Source organism: Heptranchias perlo, chromosome 3, assembly GCF_035084215.1.
Source record: "Heptranchias perlo isolate sHepPer1 chromosome 3, sHepPer1.hap1, whole genome shotgun sequence".
Taxonomy (NCBI): Eukaryota; Metazoa; Chordata; class Chondrichthyes; order Hexanchiformes; family Hexanchidae; genus Heptranchias; species Heptranchias perlo.
The window spans coordinates 15108141-15132897 of NC_090327.1; the positions used below are offsets into that span (position 1 = coordinate 15108141).

The 24757-nt window shown below is 43.9% G+C and overlaps 1 protein-coding gene across 1 annotated transcript in view; it reads right to left on the reverse strand.

Moving 5' to 3' along the window:
• The window catches only part of LOC137310509 (guanine nucleotide-binding protein G(s) subunit alpha-like), a 325567-nt gene extending 315489 nt beyond the window's left edge, over nucleotides 1-10078 (reverse strand). Inside the window, exon 1 of the mRNA XM_067978271.1 lies at nucleotides 9376-10078. Within this exon, the coding sequence (XP_067834372.1) occupies nucleotides 9376-9817 (442 nt within the window). The 5' untranslated portion in view covers nucleotides 9818-10078. The remainder of the gene's footprint in view (nucleotides 1-9375) is intronic.
• Between the last annotated feature and the right edge of the window lie 14679 nt (nucleotides 10079-24757).

Below are 24757 nucleotides of genomic sequence, written 5' to 3' on the forward strand. Positions count from 1 at the left end.
AACCGTCTCTAAGCAATTATGTCCTTTCTTAAATAAGGAGACCAAAACTGCACACAGTACTCTAGATGTGGTCTCACCAATGCCCTGTACAACTGTAGCAAAACATCTCTACTTTTATATTCCATTCCCCTTGCAATAAATGACAACATTCCATTTGCCTTCCTAAACACTTGCTGTACCTGCATACTAACTTTTTGTGATTCACGTACTACGACACCCAGATCCCTCTGTACCTCAGAGTTCTGCAAATCTCTCTCAATTAAATAATATACTGCTTTTCTATTCCTCCTGCCAAAATGGAAAGTTCACATTTTCCGACATTACACTCCATCTGCCAAATTTTTGCCCACTCACTTAACCTATCTATATCCCTTTGCAGACTCCTTATGTCCTCTTCACAACTTACTTTCCAACCTACCTTTGTGTCATCAGCAAATTTAGCAACCATACATTCGGTCCCTTCATCCAAGTCATTGATATAGATTGTAAATAGTTGAGGCCCAAGCATTGATCCCTGTGGCACTCCACTCGTTACATCTTGCCAACCTTAAAATTACCTATTTATGCCTACTCTGTTTCCTATTAGCTAACCAATCCTTTATCCATGCTAATATATGACCTCTTACACCATGAGCTCATATTTTGTGTAGTAGCCTTTGATGTGGCACCTTGTCAAAAGCCTTCTGGAAATCCAAGTAACAAATTCACAGGATCCCCTTTATCCACATTGCTTGTTACTTCCTCAAAGAACTCTAATAAATTAGTCAAACACGATTTCCCTTTCACAAAGCCGTGTTGACTCAGCCTGATTGCATTGAGATTTTCTAAGTGCCCTGCTACAACCTCCTTAATAATAGATTCTAGCATTTTCCCTATGACAGATGTTAAGCTAACTGGTCTGTAGTTTCCTGCTTTCTGTCTCCCTCCTTTCTTGAATGCAACCATGCAGGTGCAGCAAGCAGTCAGGAAGGCAAATGGTACATTGGCCTTCACTGCAAGAGGATTTGAGTACAGGAGCAAGGATGTCTTACTGCAGTTATACAGGGCCTTGGTGAGACCACACCTGGAGTATTATGTGCAGTTTTGGTCTCCTTACCTACTTGCCATAGAGGGAGTGCAGCGAAGGTTCACCAGACTGATTCCTGGGATGGCAGGACTGTCGTATGAGGAAAGATTGGGTCGACTCGACCTGTATGCACTTGAATTTAGAAGAATGAGAGGGGATCTCACTGAAACATAAAATTCTGACAGGGCTAGACAGACTGGATGCAGGGAGGATGTTTCCCCTGGCTGGGGGCTCCAGAACGAGGGGTCACAGTCTCAGGATACGGGGTAGGACATTTAGGACTGAGATGAGGAGAAATTTCTTCACTCAGAGGGTGGTGAACCTGTGGAATTCTCTACCACTGTGGAGGCGAAGTCACTGAATAAATTTAAGAAGGAGCTAGATAGACTTCTAGACACAAAAGGCGTCAAGGGGTATGGGGAGAGAGCAGGAATATGGTATTGAGATAGAGGATCAGCCATGATTATATTGAATGGCGGAGCAGGCTCGAAGGACTGAATGGCCTAATACTGCTCCTATTTTCTATGTTTCTATGAATAGAGGAGTTACATTCACTATTTTCCAATCTGTTGGGACCCTTAAGGGATAAGGTTCCACAGAGGAGATTATTAGCAAAAATGAAAGTTCACAGAATTAAAGGTAACTTTGTGACATGTGTTGGTTATTGTTTGGGAAACAGAGAGTTCTCTGATTGACAGGGTGTGATAAATGATGTTCCCCAGGGATCTGTACTGGGGCCTCAGCTTTTCACCATATACATCAATGATGGATGAAGCAATGGAAAGTTGTATATCACACTAAGTTAGGAGGCACAGTCGGTTGTGTGGACAGGAGCAGGAAGGTGATGGCAAAATTATGGCAGATGGTGTTCGATGTGGGGAAGTGTGAGGTCATCCATGATGGATCTGAATGATAAATCGGAATATTTTCTTAATGGTGAGACTAGGAGCTGTGCAGGAGCAAAGAGATTTAGGTGCCCATGTACACAAATCACTAATAGCTATTTAACAGGTACAAAAAGTAATCAAAAAGACTAATGGGAACGTTGGCCTTTATCTCAAGGGATTGGAATTCAAAAGTGATGCTTCAATTGTACAGAGCCTTGGTCAGACTCCATCTGGAATAGAGCATGCAGTTTTGGGCACCAAACTTCAGGAAGGATATATTGGCCTTGGAAGGGGTACAGCGCAGATTCACCAGAATTTTACCAGGGCTTAAAGGATTATAGCGTGAGGATAGATTGCATAAAGTTGGTTTTGGATTCCCTTGAAGTGAAAAGGTTGAGAGGTGATCTCATCGAGGTATTTAAAATGATTCAAGGACTCCATAGGGTAGACACGATGAAACTATTTCATCTGGTGAGGAAATTCAGAACAAGAGGGCATAATCATAGAATCATAGAAGTTTACAACATGGAAACAGGCCCTTCGGCCCAACATGTCCATGTCGCCCAGTTTATACCACTAAGCTAGTCCCAATTGCCTGCACTTGGCCCATATCCCTCTATACCCATCTTACCCATGTAACTGTCCAAATGCTTTTTAAAAGACAAAATTGTATCCGCCTCTACTATTGTTTCCATGTTGTAATCTCCTCCCTGTCTCTCTAATTACCCTGTGATTTAGTTCATCCATTCCATGAGAATGGCAAGTTTAGGGTTTACATCAGGAAATATTTATTTACACAAATCAACAGCTGGAATACATTGCCAAGAATAGTAGGTGAGACTGGGACACTGATTACTTAAATGGAGAAATGCAGTAATAGAAAGGCTGTAAGGTTGGTATTCTAGAAGGAAAAAAGGGGCCTTTTTTTCATCTTGCATTTGCTCTTGAATGACTTGGGCTGATCAGTTTCAATTAAAAGCGCATGCAGAAACTTCATTTAAATATCTGGTGTATTTGTTTATTTAAAAACAAAATAAATTTGAATAGAAACATCTGGTTTATATCTATTTTACTGTTAAGCGGAAAACTGAATAAACCTTTACGAAAACTTTAAGAAACTAATTTGGCAGGGGGGGTGGGCACCAGGATGAAACATTAGAGAGGAGAAACAAGGTGCACAGAGGACTGGGAGAGACAAATAGCACTAGAGTAAAGAATCGTTCAGAAATAGGAGGGATCAGACAGGGGGTCAAATGCAAGGCAGTCTAAGATGAGTTTAGAGTGCATGTGCGAAAACGCACATAGAGTGGTAAATAAGACTGGTGAGCTACAGGCTCAAGTTGCCACATAGGACTATGATATAGTGGCAATAACAGAGACCTAGCTCAAAGAAGAGGAGGATTGGGTACTTAATATTCCTGGCTACAAGTATTCAGGAAAGATAGGAAAGGAAAGAAAGGAGGGGAGTGGCAGTATTGATCAAAGAAACTATTATAGCAGTGGAAGGGGATGATGTAGCTGAGAGGTCAAAGACAGAATCTATTTGGTTAGAATTAAGGAACAATAGAGGAGCTATTACGCTACCAGGTATATACTGTAGGTCACCAAATAGTGGGAAGGAGATAGAGGAGCAAATTTGCAGGCAAATTACAGAAGGATGCACGAGCTATAGAGTAGTGATAATGGGGGACTTCAATTATCCCAATATAGACTGGGATAACAACAGTGTAAAGGGCAAAGAGGGGGAGGAATTCCTGAAATGTGTTCAAGAGAACTTTCTGGAACAGTGTGTTTCCAGCCCAACCAGGAAGGAAACAGAGCTGGATCCAGTTCTGGGGAATGAAGTGGGGCAGCAAATGGGGTACAGTGATCATAATATCATTAGGTTTAGAATAGTTATGGAAAAGGACATGGAACAATCAAAAGTGGAAATGCTTGGCCGAAGGAGGGCAAATTTCATTGAGTTAAAAAGGGATCTTGCCCAGGTGGATTGGAATCAAAAATTGGTAGGCAAAACAGTAATTGAACAATGGGAGGCCTTCAAGAAGTTGGTTTGGGTACAGAGTAGACAGATCCCTACGAGGGGAAAGGAAGGGCATCCAAAGCTAGAGCTCCATGGATGATTAAAGATATAGAGATTAAAATGAAACAGTAAAAGGAGGCTTATGACGAATGTAAGGTTCATAATACAGTAGAGAAACAGGCTGAATACAGAAAGTACAGAGGAGATTAAAAAAGGGAATAAGAAGGGCAAAGAGAGAATATGAGAATAGATTAGCGGCTAACATAAAAGGGAACCCAAAAGTATTTTATAAACATATAAATAGTAAAAAGGGTAGTCAAAGCAAGCGAGGGAATAATTAGGATCAAAAAAGATGATCTTGTGGTGGCAGAGGGCATGGCTGAGGTACTAAATGAATACTTCACATCAGTCTTCACTAGAGAAGAGGATGCTGCCATTGTAGCAGCAAGAGAGGAGGTAGTAGCGACATTGGATGCGATAAAAATAGATAAAGAGGAGGTACTTAAGAGATTGGCAGTACTCAAAGTAGAAAAGTCACCCAGTCCAGATGGGATGCATCCTAGCTTACTGAGGGAACTAAGGATGGAAATTGTAGAGGCTCTGGCCACAATCTTCTAATCCTCCTCGGAAATGGGGAAGGTGCTGGAGGACTGGAGGACTGCAAATGTTACACCCCTGTTCAAAAAAAGGGGAGTGGGATAAACCCGGCAATTACAGACCAGACAAACATCGGCGGTGGTAAACTTTGAGAGATAATAATCCGGCACTTGGAAAAGTATGGGCTAATAAATTAAAGTCAACGTGGATTTGTTAAAGGAAAATAGTGTTTGACTAACTTAGAATCATAGAAAATTTACGGCACAGAAAAAGGCCATTTGGCCCATCATGTCCATGCCGGCCGAAAATGAGCCACCCAGCCTAATCCCACTTTCCAGCACTTGGTCCATAGCCTTGTAGGTTACAGCACTTCAAATGCATATTCAAGAACTTTTTAAATGCGATGAGGGTTTCTGCCTCTACCACCCTTTCAGGCAGTGAGTTCCAGACCCCCACCACCCTCTGGGTGAAAAAATTTCTCCTCAGCTCCCCTCTAATCCTTCGACCAATTACTTTAAATCTATGCCCCCTGGTTATTGACCTCTCTGCTATGGGAAATAGATCCATCCTATCCTCTCTATCTAGGCCCCTCACAATTTATACACCTCAATTAAATCACCCCTCAGCCTCCACTGTTCCAAAGAAAACAACCCCAGCCTATCCAAATCTTTGAATTTTCCAGTCCTGGTAACACCCTTGTAAATCTCCTCTGTACCCTCTCTAGTGCAATCACATCCTTCCTGTAATGTGGTGACCAGAATTGTGCAAAGTGCTCATTCTGTGGCCTAACTAGTGTTTTATATATTTCTTGCATAACCTTCCTGCTCTTATATTCTATGCCTCGGCTAATAAAGGAAAGCATCCCGTATGGGCCTTCTTAACCACCTTATCTACCTGTCCTGCTATCTTCAGGGATCTGTGGACATGCACTCCAAGCTCCCTCACTTCCTCTACACCTCTCAGTATCCTCCCATTTATTGTGTACTCCCTTGCCTTGTTTGCCCTCCCCAAATGCATTATCTTTTTATCACACACCCACACAGAGCGAGAGAGAGCCACCAAAGCCCACTTGTCCGGATTGAATTCCTTGTGCCACTTTTCTGCCCACCTGACCAGTCCATTGATATCTTCCTGCAGTCTACAGCTTTCCTCCTCACTATCAACCACACGACCAATTTTTGTATCAGCTACAAACTTCTTGATCATGATCCTACATTTAATTCCAAATCATTAATATATACCACAAAAAGCAAGGGGCCTAGTAGAGCCTTGCGGAACCCCACTGGAAACCGCCTCTCAGTCACAAAAACACCCGTCGACCATTACCCTTTGCTTCCTGCCACTGAGCCAATTTTGGACCCAATTTGCCACTTTCCCTTGAATCCCATGCGCTTGTACTTTTTTGACCAGTCTGCCATGTGCTAAAATCCATGTAGTCTACATCAAATGCACTACCTTCATCGACCCTCCTTGTTACCGCCTCAAAAAATTCAATCAAATTAGTCAGACACGACCTTCCCTTAACAAATCCATGCTGACTGTCCTTGATTAATCCGTGCCTTTCTAAATAACGATTTATCCTGTCCCTTAGAATTGATTCCAATAATTTGCCCACCACCGAGGTTAGACTGACTGGCCTGTAATTACTCGGTCTATCTCCCTTTCTATCCCGCTCTCCCTTTTTAAACAACTGTGCAACGTTAGCAGTCCTCCAATCCTTCGGCACCATGCCTGTATCCAGGGAGGATTGGAAAATGATGATCAGAGCCTCCGCTATTTCCTCCCTTGCTTCTTTTTACAGCCTGGGATACATTTCATCCGGGCCTGGTGATTTATCTACTTTCAAAGATGCTAAACCCCTTAATACTGCCTCTCTCACTATGTTTATCCCATCCAATATGTCACACTCCTCCTCCTTAACTACAATGTCTGCATCATCCCCCTCTTTTGTGAAGGCAGACGCAAAATATTAAGAACCAGACCAACATCTTGTGCCTCCACATATAGGTTACCTTTTTGGTCTCTAATAGGCCCTACTCTTTCCTTAGTTATCCTCTTGCTTTTAATGTATTTATAAATACATTTTCCTTGATTTTACTTGCCAATATTTTTTCATGCCCTCCCTTTGCTTTCCTAATTTCCTTTTAATTTCACCCCTGCACTTTCTATTCTCCTCTAGGCTTTCTGTAGTACTGAGTTCTCGTTGTCTGTCGTAAGCTTTCCTTTTTCTGCCTTATCTTACCCTGTATGCTCCTTGACATCCAGGGGGCTCTGGATTTGGCAGTCCCACCCTTTTTCTTTTTGGGAACATGTTTACTCTGAACCCTTTGAATTTCCCCCCTTGAATGCCTCCCACTGCTCTGACACTGATTTACCTTCAAGTAGCTGTTTCCAGTCCATTTTTGCTAAATCACTTCTAAGCTTAGTAAAATTGGCCTTTCCCCAATTGAGAACTTTTACTCCTGTTCTATATTTGTCCTTTTCCATAACTTTGCTAAATCTAACTGAGTTATGATCACTACCACCAAAATGCTCTCCCACTGATACTCCTTCCACCTGCCCAGCTTCATTTCCTAAAACTAAATCCAAAACTGCCTCTCGTCTCCTTGGGCTTGCTACGTACTAGCTAAAAAAGTTCTCCTGAATGCAATTTAGAATTTTGTGCCCTCTATACCCTTCATACTGTTTGTATCCCAGTTAATATTAGGGTGGTTGAAATCCCCTACTATTACTGCCCTATTGTTTTTGCACTGCTCAGAAATTTGCCTACATATTTGCTCTTTAATCTCCCTCTGACTGGGGGTCTATAGTACACTCCCAGTTGTGTGACTGCCCCTTTTTTAGCTCAACCCATATGGCCTCATTTGATGATCCTTCTAACATATCATCCCTCCTCACAGCTGTAATTGTTTCTTTAACCAATATTGCAACCCCCTCCTTTTTTTTTATTACTTAATTGAGTTCTTTGATGAAGTAAGAGATAGGGTCGATGAGGGTAGTGCGGTTGATGTTGCGTATATGGACTTTCAAAAGGCATTTGATAAGTCTATTATGTGGCACTTTATTAGTAAAATTAAAGCCCATGAGATTAAAGGGACAGTGGAGGCGTGGATACAAAATTGGCTCGGGGACAGAAAGCAAAAAGTAATGGTGAATGATCGTTTTTCAGATTGGAGGGAAGTTTACAATGGTGTTCCTCGGGGTCGAAATTAGGACCATTGCTCTTTTTGATATATATTCATGACCTGGACTTGGATATAATTTCAAAGTTTGTAGATGACACAAAATTCGAAAATGTAGTAAACAACGTGGAAGATAGTAACAGACTTCAGGAGGACATAGACAGACTGGTGAAATGGGCAGACACATGACAGATGAAATTTAATGAAAGGTGTGAGGTGATGCATTTTGGTAAGAAGAATGAGGAGAAGCAATATAAACTAAATGGTACAATTTTAAAGGGGATGCAGGAACAGAGAGACCTGGGGGTGCATGTACACAAATCTTTGAAGGTAGCAGGACAAGTTGAGAAACCTGTTAAAAAAACATTTGGGATCCTGGGCTTTATTAATAGAGGCTTTAAGTACAAAAGCAAGTAAGTTATGCTATACCTTTAGAAAACACTGGTTAGGCTTCAGCTGGAGTATTGTGTTCAATTCTGGGCACCACACTTTAGGAAGGATGTCAAGGCCTTAGAGAGGGTTCAGAAAGATTTACTAGAACGGTACCAGGGATGAGGGACTTCAGTTATGTGGAGAGACTGCAGGAGCTGGGGTTGTTTTCCTTAGAACAGAGGAGGTTAAGGTGAGATTTGATAGAAGTGTTCAAAATCATGAACCTTTTTGACAGAGTAAATAGGGAGAAATTGTTTCCAGTGGCAGAAAGGTCAATAACCAGAGGACACAGATTTAAGGTGATCGGCAAAAGAGCCAGAGACGACATGAGGAAACATTTTTTAATGCAGTGAGTTGTAATGACCTGGAATGCACTGCCCGAAAGGGTGAGGGAAGCAGAATTAGTAGTAACTTTCAAAAGGGGATTGGATAAATAGTTGAAGGGAAAAAATTTACAGGGCTATGGGGAAAGAACAAGGGAGTGGGACTAATTGGACAGCTGTTTCAAAGAGCCGGCACAGGCACGATGGGCCAAATGGCCTCCTTTTGTGCTGTACCTATTATAATACAGCACAATCCACAGGAACAAGGAATTTCAAATATGGCTGTTTTAATTTTGCAGGAGAAAACCAGCCCTTGGTTCAAACTATGAACGTTAGAAAATGTTGTGAAATTAAAATAAAAATAACAAATGTTGGAAACCCACAACAGGTCAATCAGCATGTGGAATGAGAAAAGACAAGTTTGAGACGTTACACTTCCTAAGTTCTAAAATACCTAAAATTTTAACTTGTCTTTTCCACATACTGTGCATTTTCAGCAGTTTTTTTTGTTTCAGATTTCCAGCATTTGCCGTTTTCAGCTTGTACAGTGTTAATTTGATGGCATTTTAATATTCTATGCCCGATACAAATTCTTAGGTGAAAGTTGGAAATATCTGCCTGAAACTTCAATAAAATGACGAATCTGTAGAAAATGCAAATTGAAAATGTAGCATCAAAACAGAATTTATATTATTTTTTGTAAGAAAAAAAGACATGTTGCAAGTCCGAATTGGGTCGTGCACACCATTTAATGGAAATGCATTCCTTTTTGGAAGGGGGTTGTCCCTTTAAATCAGCCACTCTTCCAACAACAAAAAAAAAGAGACAGGGGAAAAGGGTGGGGGATGACATGCATTGACCTTACCCAGCAGAAGCAGTCGGTGGGTTTGCTTGTATTCGCGTTTCTGCTCCTTCAAGATCTTGTCGATGTATTTGCTGACTTTCTTCGCCTCTCTCTCCGCTTCTTTTTCCTCTGCCCGGAGCTTGTCCCAGTTCTTGTTCTGTTTCTCGGGGGGTTTCTTGCTGTGCTGCTGCTGCTGCTGCTGCTGTTGCTGTGATGGAGGGGGGAGCAGAGGCAGCTGGAGCCGGTCGCGATCTCCCCCGTTCTGCTGCGGCTGCCCATCGCGGAGCCTCTCCGTGTCCCTGCCGTGCCCGTCGCTCCTCGCTCTCCCTCCCGTGTCCCCCTGGTGCTGCTGCTGCGGCGGCGGTGGTGGCGGCGGCGGCAGCTCCGAGTCCGGGCTGGTGTTGGAGACGGACGCGATGGGCTCGCTGAACAGCCGCGGTCGCAGACTGTAGCACATACCCATGTTGCAAGAAGCAAATACCCCCACAGGGCCGCGAACAGACCGCTTCAATCAGCACCTCATCCTCACGCTTAGCAATCCCCCCTCTCCACCTGGTGATGTGAATTGCAGCTGGAGATATTATTTTCTTGATATTAAAAAAATATATATATATAGGAGGAAAAGAAAAAGAGACGGAAGGAACGGTTTAAAATTCCCGATTTTCCATTGTGCACAACCCAGATACGGCGTCCCAGACTCGTTAATCACCTGATCCCAGTGGCCAGTGGTCCACCTTACCGTAAATCCTCCAAACTCACAGCCCACAGCAACCCAGCCCCGACCTTCCTCAGCAACTCATCAATTCCCCTTCGCCCTCCCCTCTCTCACTTTCTCTACACCCACTTCAGGAATTCAATCCCCCCCGCTCCCGCCCCCGCTTGGGTTTCAATGGTCTTTAGTTGCCCCCTTTCTCAAAAAAATTACATATACATTAAAAGGACAAGCCATCAAGGGCATCACTGGAAGGCCAGTCTCAACTAATTTTTTTAAATATCGCGACAGGGGTATATGTCTCTTCCAATTTATTTGTAGCCTCATTATTTTAGTGTTTTTATATATATATATATATATATACACACACACACATGTAAAGGGAAAACCCCTCCCATCAAGCTAGGTATTGCACTACAGGAGCAAATTGCACTTGAAAGTCCCTGCAAGTCGCTTTTTTTGTCATATCGAACACTAAAAGGGGAAGTTGGTGGGAGGGGGTAATCCCCTGAATTAGTAATATTCAGGGTGGTAAATGTATAAATGCAATTTTTGTTGGTGAAGTTTCCTGTATTACTCACGCAGCTAAAAACAGACCTCAAGGGCACCAGTACAAACCTTAAAGGCCTGAAGCAACACGAGAAACCAGAAGAAACTTTTCCACAGAGTAGTGGATACATGGAACACGCTCACAGCAAAAGCCCTTAATGTTGAGTTGATTAACTTTTTAAAAAAAATATCTGATTAATAATGGGACTGAAGTTTATAAAGTTAAATATAGACAGAAGGGGAAATATTCTATACAGCTATTGGAGCCATGGAAATGTAACATCACAGAGAACAACCAAAGGTAACTAATGAATGTTCTGATGATAAGTAATCGACCTGAAACCTTAACTCGGTTTCTCTCTCCACAGATGCTGCCTGACCTGCTGAGTGTTTCCGACATTTTCTGTTTTTAGACCGAAGATAACTAATGTCTGTTAGGGGAGATATTCCAGAGTTTCACCCATTTACCTTTGGAGAGCAGGCAAGAATTTTGTAGAGCCTTCGTTCAAGAGGTTAAAGAAATTGAGTCTGGACATCGGGTCAACTGTACATGGTATGTGAGGAATGGGCGTGATGGAAGGACTGCACCTTTCTCTTGTTCCATACCTTTTTATGTTAACTTAAGCCGAAAAATTTGCAGGGCTACGGGGAAAGGAGAATGGTACTAATTGGATAGCTCTTTCAAAGAGCTGGCACAGGCACAATGGGCTGAATGGCCTCCTTCTGTGCTGTATCATTCTATGGTTCTATGAACTTTGCAAACAAGCTTCAAAATATTTAACTGTCGTGCTTCAGACACAACTAGTAAGAAGTAAGGAAGGAAAGAAAGGAGGGGTGGCAGTATTGATCAAAGAAACTATTATAGCACTGGAAACGGATGATGTAGTTGAGGGGTTAAAGACAGAATCTATTTGGTTAGAATTAAGGAACAATAGAGGATCTATTACACGACTGGGTGTATACTAGAGGCCACCAAATAGTGGGAAGGAGATAGAGGAGAACATTTGCAGGCAAATAACACAAATATGCAAGAACTATAGAGTAGTGATAATGGGGGACTTCAATTATCCCAATATAGACTGGGACAGTAACAGTGTAAAGGGCAAAGAGTGGAAGGAATTCCTGAAATGTGTTCAAAAGAACTTTCTGGAACAGTGTGTTTCCAGCCCAACCAGGAAGGAAACAGAGCTGGATCTAGTTCTGAGGAGTATAGTGGGGGAGCATTTGGGGAACAGTGATCATAACATCATTAGGTTTAGAATTGTTATGGAAAAGGACAGGGAACAATCAAACGTGAAAATGCTTAACTGGAGGAGGGCAAATTTCAATGAGTTAAAAAGGGATCTTGCCCAGGTGGATTGGAATCAAAAATTGGTAGGCAAGACAGTAATTGAACAATGGGAGGCCTTCAAGGTGGAGTTGGTTCGGGTACAAAGTAGACACATTCCAATGAGGGGAAAGGAAGGGCATCCAAAGCTAGAGCTCCCTGGATGACTAAAGATATAGAGATTAAAATGAAACAGAAAAAGGAGGCTTATTTTTTTTGTTTGATCATGGGATGTGGGTGTCGCTGGCGAGGCCAGCATTTATTGCCCATTCCTAATTGCCCTCGAGAAGGTGGTGGTGAGCCGCCTTCTTGAACTGCTGCAGTCTGTGTGGTGAAGGTTCTCCCACAGTGCTGTTAGGAAGGGAGTTCCAGGATTTTGACCCAGCGACGATGAAGGAACGGCGATATATTTCCAAGTCGGGATGGTGTGTGACTTGGAGGGGAACGTGCAGGTGGTGTTGTTCCCATGTACCTGCTGCTCTTGTCCTTCTAGGTGGTACAGGTCGCGGGTTTGGGAGGTGCTGTCGAAGAAGCCTTGGCGAGTTGCTGCAGTGCATCCTGTGGATGGTACACACTGCAGCCACAGTGCGCCGGTGGTGAAGGGAGTGAATGTTTAGGGTGGTGGATGGGGTGCCAATCAAGCGGGCTGCTTTGTCCTGAATGGTGTCGAGCTTCTTGAGTGTTGTTGGAGCTGCACTCATCCAGGCAAGTGGAGAGTATTCCATCACACTCCTGACTTGTGCCTTGTAGATGGTGGAAAGACTTTGGGGAGTCATGACGAATGTGAGGTTCATAATACAGTAGAGAACCAGGCTGAATACAGAGGTAATCTAAAAAAGGGCATAAGAGGGGCAAAGAGAGAGTATGAGAATAGATTAGTGGCTAACATCAAAGGGAACCCAAAAGTCTTTTATAAATAGTAAAATGGTAGTCAAAGGACCTCAGCCATGACTTCTGCGTTCAAAAGAAGATCTCCCTTTTTGTCCCTAATCGGTCCCACCCTTCCTTTGACTATCCTTCTACTATTTATATGGTTAAAACTTCAAAAATGGGAAGCTGACCCCAACCCACTCGCTCACTTCCAATTTTAACGGAGGACGTATTGGGTGCGGCTGAGTAATTTGCTCTCGAGAGGCAGGTGCCTCGTTATAATATATTAATGAGGGTACTTTCATGAGATTTTGGCAGCAATTTGAAATTAATGCCTGCAACATGGGTTTCCCAGGACTCGGGAAACTCGGCAGTGAAACGAAGGCGAGATTGAGCGGTACTACATGGGGCTGATTAAAGGTCAGGGGTCCCGATATGAATAAAGACTCAGTGCTCACAACTGCTTTCTCAGAACCATCTGATAAATGGTTTGCTGAGAGTTCTTGGTGTGACAGATGTTTGGCGAATTTTGGAGGTTATCAAACAGAGAACACCAGGATGAGTGGATGGTGCCAGGATGGGTGGGTGGTGCCAGGATGGGTGGGTGGCACCATGGCTGCTTTAGGTTGGACTTCGGACGAGGAAGACAATCACCATACATGGCAGCATGGTCATGCTGTGGTGGGAGCTGCAGATGGGCGACAGAGAGGTGGGATCAACAGGGAAGGAAGTAACAGAGAGGAGATCATCAGAGGGGCTGAGATAGCAGGAGGCACTACCCACCTAACAGGGTGTACAGACAGAGGCTCAGCTTCCTTGACCTCTCTGAGGAACAGTGCTTCCGGAGGCTCAGATTGACATGTCAGGTGGTCGCAGTCATCTGCAGGCTACTACAAAAAAAGTTGCTTCCTGCTGGACCTGGTGGTCACACATTGCCAGTCGCTGTGAAAGTCACCACAGCCCTCAATTTCTTTGCCTCTGGTTCCTTCCAGGGTGCCACCGGAGACATATCGAGGGTCTCCCAGTCGGCTGTACATAAATGCATAAGGCAGGTGACGGATGGATTGTTCGCCAGGGCTGGGAGTTATGTAAACTTCCCCTGTGATGACAATAGCCAGAATGAGCGGGCACTTGGGTTCGTGTCTCTGGCTGGCTTCCCACAGGTACAGGGTGCCATCGACTGCAAACACGTGGCAATCTGAGCACCACCAGATCAACCAAGAGCATTCGTCAACCACAAGGGATTTCATTCCATCAGTGTACAGCTGGTGTGTAACCACAGGAAGAGGTTCTTGCAGGTCTGTGCCAGATACCCTGGGAGCTGCCATGATGCTTTTATCCTGCGGCAGTCCAACATCCCCAACCGTTCGTACCTGGAATGAGACTTAAGGGATGGCTGCTAGGAGACAAAAGCTGTTCCCTTCAAACTTGGTTGATGACATCTGTGAAGAAGCCCAAGAGCAGTACAACGACTGCCATATGTCAACCAGATTTGCCCTCAAGCAAGCTTAAAATGCACTTCGGGTGCCTAGACAGGTCTGGAGGCGCCCTTCAGTACTCGCCAGCGAGGGACTCTAGGAGAATCGTGGTGTGCTGTGTTCTGCACAACATTGTGCAGCAGCGAGGATTAGAGGTGGAGGACGAGGAAGGCGCACATTAATCATCATCTGATGACGATTCCAATGAAGAAGAGGAGGAGGACGAGGAGGAGGAAGATGTAGATGGGGCACCGTACCCCAGACCAGCCGCTCGCATTGCTGCTCGGGATGCCAGGGATGCCCTAATACCTCGAAGGTTCAGTTAGTCACTCACACTGGACCAAAGTAACTATCACATCCCCCCCCCCACCCCACGCTGACACAAGGCAGTCCTCCGATCACCCATCCACCCACTGCACAGCCCACAATTGGTGCCGTCAATTCATGTCTTCACAGTCATCACCAAGCATCTGAAAAGGCGATTTGATACCCGGCACGCAAGAAAGGGCAACACTGGGAGGTGGTGCAAATTAATAAATTTTATGTGAGGTAATAACAAAAGGAAACTTAATAACATAACATTTTCACGAACACCCATGTGCATACCTTTGGTGAAATAAAATTTATTTTTCTTGGTCTGTCTACAGCTCCTACATGGTGCAAACCCTGTGGCTTCAGCAGAGGTAGAGTCAGGCTGCTCAAATCCCTGCTCTGACTGCTGAGATGCTCTTGGCCTACGACCTCTGGGTGTTGGAGCCCGTGAGGGCTCCGCCAAAGACTGCTCCACCTGCACCTGGGCAGGGGCAGACTCGGCCATCGGGAGAGGAGGCAGCATGCGTGGTACTGGCTGAAGGTGGGGGTGGGGGGCAACGGTGAGACATGGGAGCACTTTGAGTGGAGTTCCCACTTCCATGTCCCCTTTCACTATCACCCCTCTCCTGGGCCAGCGGCGCATCACTCTGGGGAGCAGCTTGGTGCAGATTTACTAGAATGATTCCAGGAACGAGGGACTTTAGTTACGTGAATAGACTGGAGAAGCTGGGGTTGTTCTCCTTGGAATAAAGATGGCTGTGTGGAGATTTGATAGAGGTATTCAAAATTATGAAGTGTCTAGACAGAGTAGATAGAGAGAAACTGTTCCCATTGGCGGAAGGGTCAAGGACCAGAGGACAAAGATTTAAGGTGATTGGCAAAAGAAAATGAGGAAAAACTTTTTTACACAGCGAGTGGTTAGGATCTGGAATGCACTGCCCGAGGGGGTGGTGGAGGCAGATCCAATCGTGGCCTTCAAAAGGGAACTGGTTAAATACTTGAAAGGAAAAAATTTGCAGGGCTATGGGGATAGCGCAGGGGAGTGGGACTAGCTGGATTGCTCTTGCATAGAGCCAGCCCGGACTCGATGGGCCGAATGGCCTCTTTCCATGCTGTAACGTTTCTATGATTCTATGATTAGGGACACCTTGTAAGGCCATGGATAATGTATCTGTCGTCCTGTATAAGGCGGCAGATATGCTGGTATCCAAAGTCTGCATGGCCGTGGTCATGGCCTGCATGGACTGGTTTGCTAGCCGCATTTGACGTTCCACGAAGGCAGCCACTTTCTCCATGACTGACATTCTCACAAGAGCCTGCAACATCAATCCACAAATGTTCAAGCTGGACTCCTCCATCCTTTCCGCTATTGTGGAGAGTGTGCGTGGCACGCGTGCCGGTACCTCGCAAATTTGCTGCTGTCCCTCTATGATTCTCCTTTTCATCGATGGTCCTCGGGGTTCAGCATCTGTGTCCAGCTGAGCAGAATCAACGGATATGGGGATAGGGCGGGAAAGTGGAGTTGAGGTAGAAGATCAGCCATCATCTTATTGAATGGAGGAGCAGGCTTGAGGGGCCGTGTGGCCTACTCCTGCCCCTATTTCTTATGTTCTTATGTAGGGGCGCCCTCCCACAACACGGACTCTCCACAGCTGCCCCTGCCACCAGTGTCTGCTCGTGCTCACTTGTGAACTGTGAATCACCAGATGAAAACCTAACCAGCTGTCTACTGGACCCACTGAAGTGTGAGTATTTGCGCTGGTGCCTGGCAGTACACCCTGTGACGGTGCACCCTCAGAAGGAATCAGGTCCTCTGAGGAATCGTTCTCAGGAAAGTCAACAGATTGCTGCGACTGCTGCTCTATACGTGAAGGCCCTGGAGGAGAGAAGAAACGGATATGAATTAGTACTGGCAAAGTAGCAATGGTGTCGCTCAGCATAATTATGCTAGTCATATTTCACTCATTGCTGAAATCAAGTCAACATGACTGAGTCTTGTATGAGATGTGGGTCAGGGATATTTAATTCTGTCACCAGGCAGCTGATAAGTCCCAGTCTCTCCATCTCCGATGGTCAGGGACACAGAGATGCCACTGATCTCCATTGCCTCTTCCTCCGCATATGTCAGCTGCACAATCATGGCTGGCCACCTCCAGTTCTCTCCCTCTCCTTTCTGTTTTGTGCTCTCTGCTCCTGCAACGGGGGAAAGAACAGACCTATGAGTGACTGTAAGGCATGTGTTCGCTGGATGGATGCAGTGCATTCGGTGAGGGTGACTATCAGGCAGTTGCATCACATTGCATAAGGGTTGGGGTGAGTGGCAGTGGTGGATGGGTAAATGGGGAGGTGAGAAAGTGCACAGAAAGTGAACGATGGGTGCTGTTGAAACTTAAGTGGGAGTGAGGAGTGATGTGATGGAGTAGGCTTGTCAATACAGTGTGGGTGAAGTGTTATACACCACAGGATGTAGGTGAATCTGCAACCGTACTAACCTTTCCTGACCTGATTAGATCATTAAAACGCTTCCTGCACTGGATCCAGGTACGGGCCACAGTGCTCCTGCTGCTGACCTCTTCAGCCACCTCTAACCACACCTTCTTTGTGACAGCAGCAGGTTTCTTCCTCCCGTTGCTGGGGAAGATTATTTCCTTCCTGCTCCTCACTGCACCCGGCAGTGCATCGAGTGACGCGTTGTTAAAACGGGGCGCAACCTTTGGCTGTCCAGAATCCATGATAAAACTTCTCCCTCTCTTTGTATAAACTCCTAACTCCTCCAAATTCTATCTTTGGATTGGCCCTTTAAATAGTCGAGATGAGATTGCGTCACGCGGGTGCGCAGTATGAGTAAAATTATAATTAGGCAGTCAAGTTAAAATTGGACATTCCAATGCGCCAAAACTTCTTCTGGGTTTCGCGCCCGCTATCGCCCCCCACTCCCCCCCCCCTCAGAATCTGTGTTATTATCGGGCCCATGGTGTAGGAGGGAAGGTATTTGATTCTCGGATTCATTGGGACCAGTTTTGGGGCAGACATAAGTTGTACTACAGGACAGTCTACACGTACACAGAGGTGAACTAGAGTCTATGGGAGAGAGTTTAAAATATTATTTAAACTAATATGGTAGGTGGGGGGAGGGAAGCATGAGGAAGTAGAGTGAGTAACTTGGAAGGGAAAGTAAGCTCATTAAGAAGGTAGAAAGGTTAAAATAGGTTAAACAGAACGAGATTGTAAAAAAAATGAAAAAAAAAATCAGGATGTGGGAAGGCAAAAAACGAGAAATTAATAAACCAAGGGAATAAAACTAAAATGTATTGTACATCAAAGTACAGAGTGTAAGAAAGAAAAGGACTTGCCTATGGACGTGAACTTTTACGTTGTGCCTAAGAGAAAGATACTGAAACATCCTGAATCGCAACATTGGCCTCATATCTTGTGTAGAGCCAAGCTTCGCATCTCAAATTATCCTATTATTTGTGGTCAATATCCACCTGGCCAGGGTGTGTTTCACACCTAATGCAGATCTAATAACACAATGTCGATTTGTCTTTTCTGTATCTGAGGGATAATAATATAGCAGCTCCCCAAGTTGGTGAACTACAGGAGCCAATAGGGTTCATCAAATTGACGATCACCGATACCTCTCCAACTTAATGGTTTGAAGTATTTTAATGCACATTTGATATATATCTATATATAATTTATGAAATAAATAAGGCCTGGCCATTAACAGTTTGGGGAAAATCTGATTTGTTATTTATAAATTATTGCCACTTTGATGTTTACACAGCATGGATGGCTATCAGGTGTCAATTGATTCAATCCTTAAAATTATTTTAGAAAAGCCTCCCTGAAAATCAGTTCCCTGAATCATTGTGAGCCTGAGGTTTAAGCCCCACTCCAGTATTTGAGCAGTTAACCTAGGATGAGACCTTAGAGCAGTACTGAGTGTGTGCTGCTTGTTAGTGGTGCCGCCCTTCAGCTGACACGTTAAACCAAAAACCCCACGGTCAGTTCCAAAAGCCCTTCTGTCAGTTCCAAAAGCCCTACTGTCAGTTCCAAAAGCCCTACTGTCAGTGAGAGGGTTGTCCTATGAAGAGAAATTGAGTAGAAAGGGCCTATACTCTCTGGAGTTTAGAAGAATGAGAGGTGATCTCGTTGAAACATATAAGATTCTGAGAGGGCTTGTCAGGGTAGATGCTGTGAGGAAGTTTCCCCTGGCTGGAGAGTCTAGAACTCGGGGTCACAGTCTCAGGATAAGGGGTCGGACATTTAGGACTGAGATGAGGAGGAATTTCTTCATTCACTGGGTTGTGAATCTTTGGAATTCCCTACTCCAGAGGGCTATGGATGCTCAGTCGTTGAGTATATTCAAGGCTGAGATCGATAGATTTTTGGACTCTAAGGGAAGCGAGGGATATGGGGATACGGTGGGAAAGTGGAGTTGAGGTCAAAGATTAGCCACGATCTTATTGAACGGTGGAGCAGGCTCAAGGGGCCATATGGCCTACTCCTGCTCCTATTTCTTATGTTCCACTGCTTTGGGATAACTATAAAGCTCCCAGGGCATTATTCAAAGAAAAGCATCAAGGTTAATGTTCCTCCTTCAATCAACAGTACCAAAAACAGATTAAATGGTTATTCATCTCATTGATGTCTGTGGGGCCTTGCTTTGCAAAATGGATGCCGTGTTTACCTACAAAACAACTGTCATTGCACTTCATAGAATCATAGAAAATTTACGGCACAGAAGGAGGCCATTCAGCCCACCGTGTCCGGGCCGGCCAAAAATGAGCCACCCAGCCTAATCCCACTTTCCAGCACTTGGTCCATAGCCTTGTAGGTCACTGCACTTCAGGTGCACATCCAGGTACTTTTTAAATGTTCAAAGTTATTAATTTTGTCTCAAGCTCTTTGGGATGTCTATAAGATGACAAATAAGCACAAGTATTTCTTTCTATCCAAACAAAACGTTTTGTTTTTGAAAAGAATGCAGACAGTAAGCCCCTGTGGAGTTTGGGTGAAAGTCCTATAGTTTGAAATGGTATATTTTAATTGTAGACATAGTGGCCAGAACATAGACCAATTCACACATTTAAAAGGAATATCTAATGGTCACACTTGGAGTATTGCATTCAGTTATGGTCAATGCAACTACATCGGAATAGGATATTGAAAAATGAATACGAAAAACAAGTAGACTGAATCATAGGGGGCAACCTGGACCCCGGGCAGGTGGGCAGTTAAAATCGCCCAGGTTACTTACCTGCCGGAAAGCCACCAGGATCCCACTGTTTGTGATTTTAACCTGCTCTACTGGGCAGGTGGCAACATCACCCATAGCCAGTGGGGTCGTTCTTTACAAATGTATCTCGATGATGTCATCTTGGACCCGATTGCAATTTTAACAGGTGGCCTGAGTGGGGAAACCGTTGTGCCTTTCCTACCAGATGAAGATAGCAGGAAGAGGATCCAGGGCCAGAAAGGATCCAAACAGCTATGTTTTTTTTTTACTTTCCTTGTGATTCCAAGAGCAGCAGGAGTGCTCCTCTGAGCCTCACTCTTTTTCCATAGCCCAGCAAATGTTTCCATTTTAAGTTGGAGGGCCCAGAACTCTAAGGCTGATTCTGAAGATGCTGAATCAGACCTGCAACTTCCAGTCACTGAAGTTCATTAACACCAACATTGAAGGAATATGAAAGGTGACATGGGTAATGAATATTTTTGAATATATGAGCTGTTCAAAATCATGAACGAGTAGATAAGGTGAAACTGTTTCCAGTGGCAGAGGGGTTGGTAACCAGAGGACACAGATTTAAGATAATTGGCAAAAAAGCCAGGAAGACATTTGTCTACGCAGCTAGTTGTTATATTCTGGAATGCACTGCCTGAAAGAGTGCTGGATTCAGATTCACTAGTAACTTTCAAAAAGGAATTGGATATATATTTAAAAAGGAAAAAATTGCAGGGCTGCGGGGAAAGAGCAGGGGTGTGGGGCTAATTGGATAGCTCTTTCAGAGACACAATGGGTTGAATGGCCTCCTTCTATGTTATATGATTCTTTATTTATGAATATGCATGTCTTTGGGCTACAGAAGATGACTACTCTGTACTAAGCTCTCCTTCCAGATAATATTCATCTGACACGATTATATTAGTTCTAGCTCAGTGTCAAATGTGTCCAAGGTACCGACCCTTTGAGCCTATGTGCAGAATTTGATTAAAAGGTTCCAAACGTTTCTGAAGATGCTGTGCTCTCTGATGGCCTAAATACCAAATGCAACTTCCCTGGTTCCCATTTGTGCAGAGATAACTAAAAGAAAACGGGCCATATGCTGACCTAATTCCATTGATTATGGCAGTAATAATCAAAGCCATGTTGCCTGTCTCATTTCTTTCGGAAGCCTACCAAAAACCTTTCACTTTTGGCATGCTTTCAGGACTCCTAATTTCTGTTCCTCTTTTCTCCCCTGCTCTTTGTCCACCTTGTTCGTCCATCCTGTAACACACTCTGAGATGTCTGTCTTTTTATGAAGAGTGCTGTAGAAATTTAAGTTGCCATGGTAAGAAGGAGGCATGGTTAATAACATCACTTGAGGTCATGCCAGGACTGTTAAAAGATCTTCTATTTCTAATCGTTCCACTTTCTGCTCTCCCAGCGAGGTGTGGCTTTCACTGGGAATGTGTTGCAGGAAATCGCAAGTGCACAGCCTGTGAGGTTTCACCCATCAAAATTAATGGATGGAAAATTGTGGGATCAAAACCTGCACATTATATGTGCTATGTATGAATTAGAATGAATCCCTTTACATTATGGGGCCGATTCCTCACTTCGAGCGTAGAGCAGTAGTCAGAGAGAGTGCAATGCAGGACATTACAGCTTCATGCCTCTGATTTCCCATAATGTGCAATTTCTGCTCAGTGTGGAATCGGCCTTTAATGTAAAGGGATTCATTCTAACCTGCACACAACAGGTACAACAACACAGATTTTGATTCATAGGCGAGTCAGGCTTCTTACGGAAACTCCCTCTTAGCCATGAAACTGATAAAGATGAAAGTGGTGGGAGAAAGGCTGAACTGTAATGAAGCATTCTACCCTTAGACATTAACCTGGCTTTCTGACTCAGATGCTAGCTACCCCTGGTCATATTTCCAACATTTTCTCAGGTTACTCTGAATACTTCTTGCATTGACCTTAAGCTTATTCTTTAACACCTTCTTATCCGTTTTTATTCCCTTTGTTATTTTGCATTTCTGTATCTTCCATGAATGTTACCATCTCTTATCCTTTAATCCATCACAATCATCTGGTCACATATCACTGAAGTGCCATCCCCTCTCCCTTCCAAATCAAGTTTTAATCAATCTTAATTATTATTTTTATGTTTAGCACTAATAGCTTGTCCTCCCATTTGTTTATATGCTTCCATTCTTCTTAAATAAGTTTCTTCCATCCAAGAAAGCTCTCCCAATTATCTACAGTCAATTTCCTGCTATTGATGCCATTTTAATAACCATCCATTGAAGTCAATTATCCTGCCCTTTCTTTCCATCCCCAACATAGTACAGGAAGCAACCTAGACACCATTACCTTTGCACTCTTGGCCTTTAACATGCCATCATACCATTTAAAAAAAAATGTTCTCGGGTTGTGGGTTATGCTGGCATGGCCGCATTTATTTCTATCACTAGTTGCCCTGAGAAGGTGGTTATGGGCCACTGTCTGAGGCTGTTCGCAACCTTGGCGGCCTATTTGATCCTGAGATGAGCTTCTGACCTCATATCCGCTCCATCATCAAAACCGCCTATTTCCACCTCCGTAACATCGCCCTTCTCCGCCCCTGCCTCAGCTCATCTTCTGCTGAAACTCTCATCCATGCCTTTGTTATCTCTAGACTTGACTATTCCAATGCTCTCCTGGCTGGCCTCCCATCTTCCACCATCCAAAACTGATGCCCATGTCCTAACTTGCACCAAAGTTCTGTTCACCCATCACTCCTGAGCTCACTGATCTACATTGGCTCCCGGTCCAGCAATGCCTTGACTCGAAAATTCTCATCCTTGTTTTCAAATCCCGCCATGGCCTCGCCCCATCCTAACTCTGTAACCTCCCCCAGCCTTACAACCCTCCGACATCTCTGCACTCCTCCAATTCTGGCCTCTTGCGCATCCTTGATTTTCATCGCTCCATCATTGGCAGCCGTGTGTTCAGCTGCCTAGGCCCTAAGCTCTGGAATTCCCTCCCTAAACCTCTCCGCCTCCCTACTTCTCTCTCCTCCTTTAAGACTCTCCTTAAAACCTACCTCTTTGACCAAGCTTTTGGTCACCTGTCCTAATATCTCCTTATGTGGCTCGGTGTCAAATTTTGTTTGATAACGCTCCTGTGAAGCGCCTTGGATCGTTTTACTACGTTAAAGGCGCTATATAAATGCAAGAAGTTGTTGTTCTCCTTGAACCGCTGTGGTTCTTGTGGTGATGGTGCTTCCACAATGGTATTAGGTTAGATTCTAAGAACTAACTAAAAACAAGTCTTTGTAATGTCTTTGAAGAACTTCACCAGATTAGTTAAACATGATCTCCATTTCCTGGATCCTCATTACCTCTTCAATAGTTCTTGCTTGGTGTGTGAAAGTTTCACTATATTAAATGCATTGCATAATAGAAATCTGTTATTGTTGATATTTGGCTTTTCTAGGGGCTCAGCCACTAGACCTCTCGATATTGTCACTATTATTTTATTGGTTTAGTAAATATTTAATAACTTTGCCATCTCTTTGTCCCTGGATTCCAGCACCTCACTATCAGCACTATCACCATGGTTATGACCTGAACATTAAATGAGGTGCTCAATATAAAAGGTGTTGGACTACAACTGTAGAAGAGACTTTATAGAAGCACAGAAGGGTGGACTCAATCCGATATGGATTTTGTAGATGATCATAACCTGTCTGTCATGGAACAAACCCGTTTCAGGACATATAGACAATACACATAGGACTGGTACATCTTCTAACAAAAGAACAAACTAGAGAAAAAAAGACTTTGCCAGGAAGATGGTCCTCTTTCTTTCCAAAGGAGGGAACTTTAATATAATAGATAAACTTATTTATTTAGGCAGTTAAGTGAGAAAGTGAGAGGACAATATTCAATAAAGTATAGGAAAGAGCCAACATACGTGCTCACAGGCCACAGTTTACGGAGAGGTTCGTACAAAGGCTAACTACGTAGACAGCTTGTTTACGAAATCTACCTAATATTAGGCCCAAAAATAAATGAAGGATTCAGACCTGATCCAGTGTAAGGAGGCCAGCTGTCTCTAAGACAACATGATTACAACTCTGCAGGTTGAAAATCACACACCAAGCAAGAACGTTTAAAGAGGCAATGAGGATTCAGGAAATGGAGGTCATGTTTAACTAATCTGGTGAAGTGCTTCAAAGAATTTTTTTAAATTAGTCCTCAGAATCTAACCTAACACCATTGTGGAAGCACCATCACCACAAAAGACCACAGCAGTTCAAGGAGAACAACAACAACAACTGGCATTTATATAGCGCCTTTATCGTAATAAAACGTCCCAAGGCGCTTCACAGAAGCAATTATCAAACAATATTTCACACCGAGCCACATAAGGAGATGTTAGGACAGGTGAGGTAGATTTCATTGTATAATAACAGGCAAGTACTTTGATCAAGAGCAACTGTTAGTATTTGAAGGAACTTGCTTTAATAGACTAATAAGAACTTTTGAAAAATCAATGTATAGTTGTTCTTTATACCATTCATTCTTAGGATGTGGGTGATGCTGGTACGGTCACATTTATTGCCCATCCTGATGATGCAACACTTACTCAGTGTTCTACAATTCTGTGTACTTGTTCTACACTTACTCGGTGCTCTACATTTAATCTGTCACCACCTTTACTTTACAGAAACAAAGAATCTATCCTTTATTCCCTCGTCTTTCTCATCTATATGCTGCCCCTCGGTGACATCATCTGCGGGCATGGGATCAGCTTCCACATGCCAATGACACCCAGTTCTACCTCTCCACCTCTTCCCTTGATCCCTCATCTGCCCCTGTGCTGTCAGATTGTTTGTCCAACATTCAGTCTTGGATAAATCACATGTTCTTTCAAATCAGCATCAGGAAATCT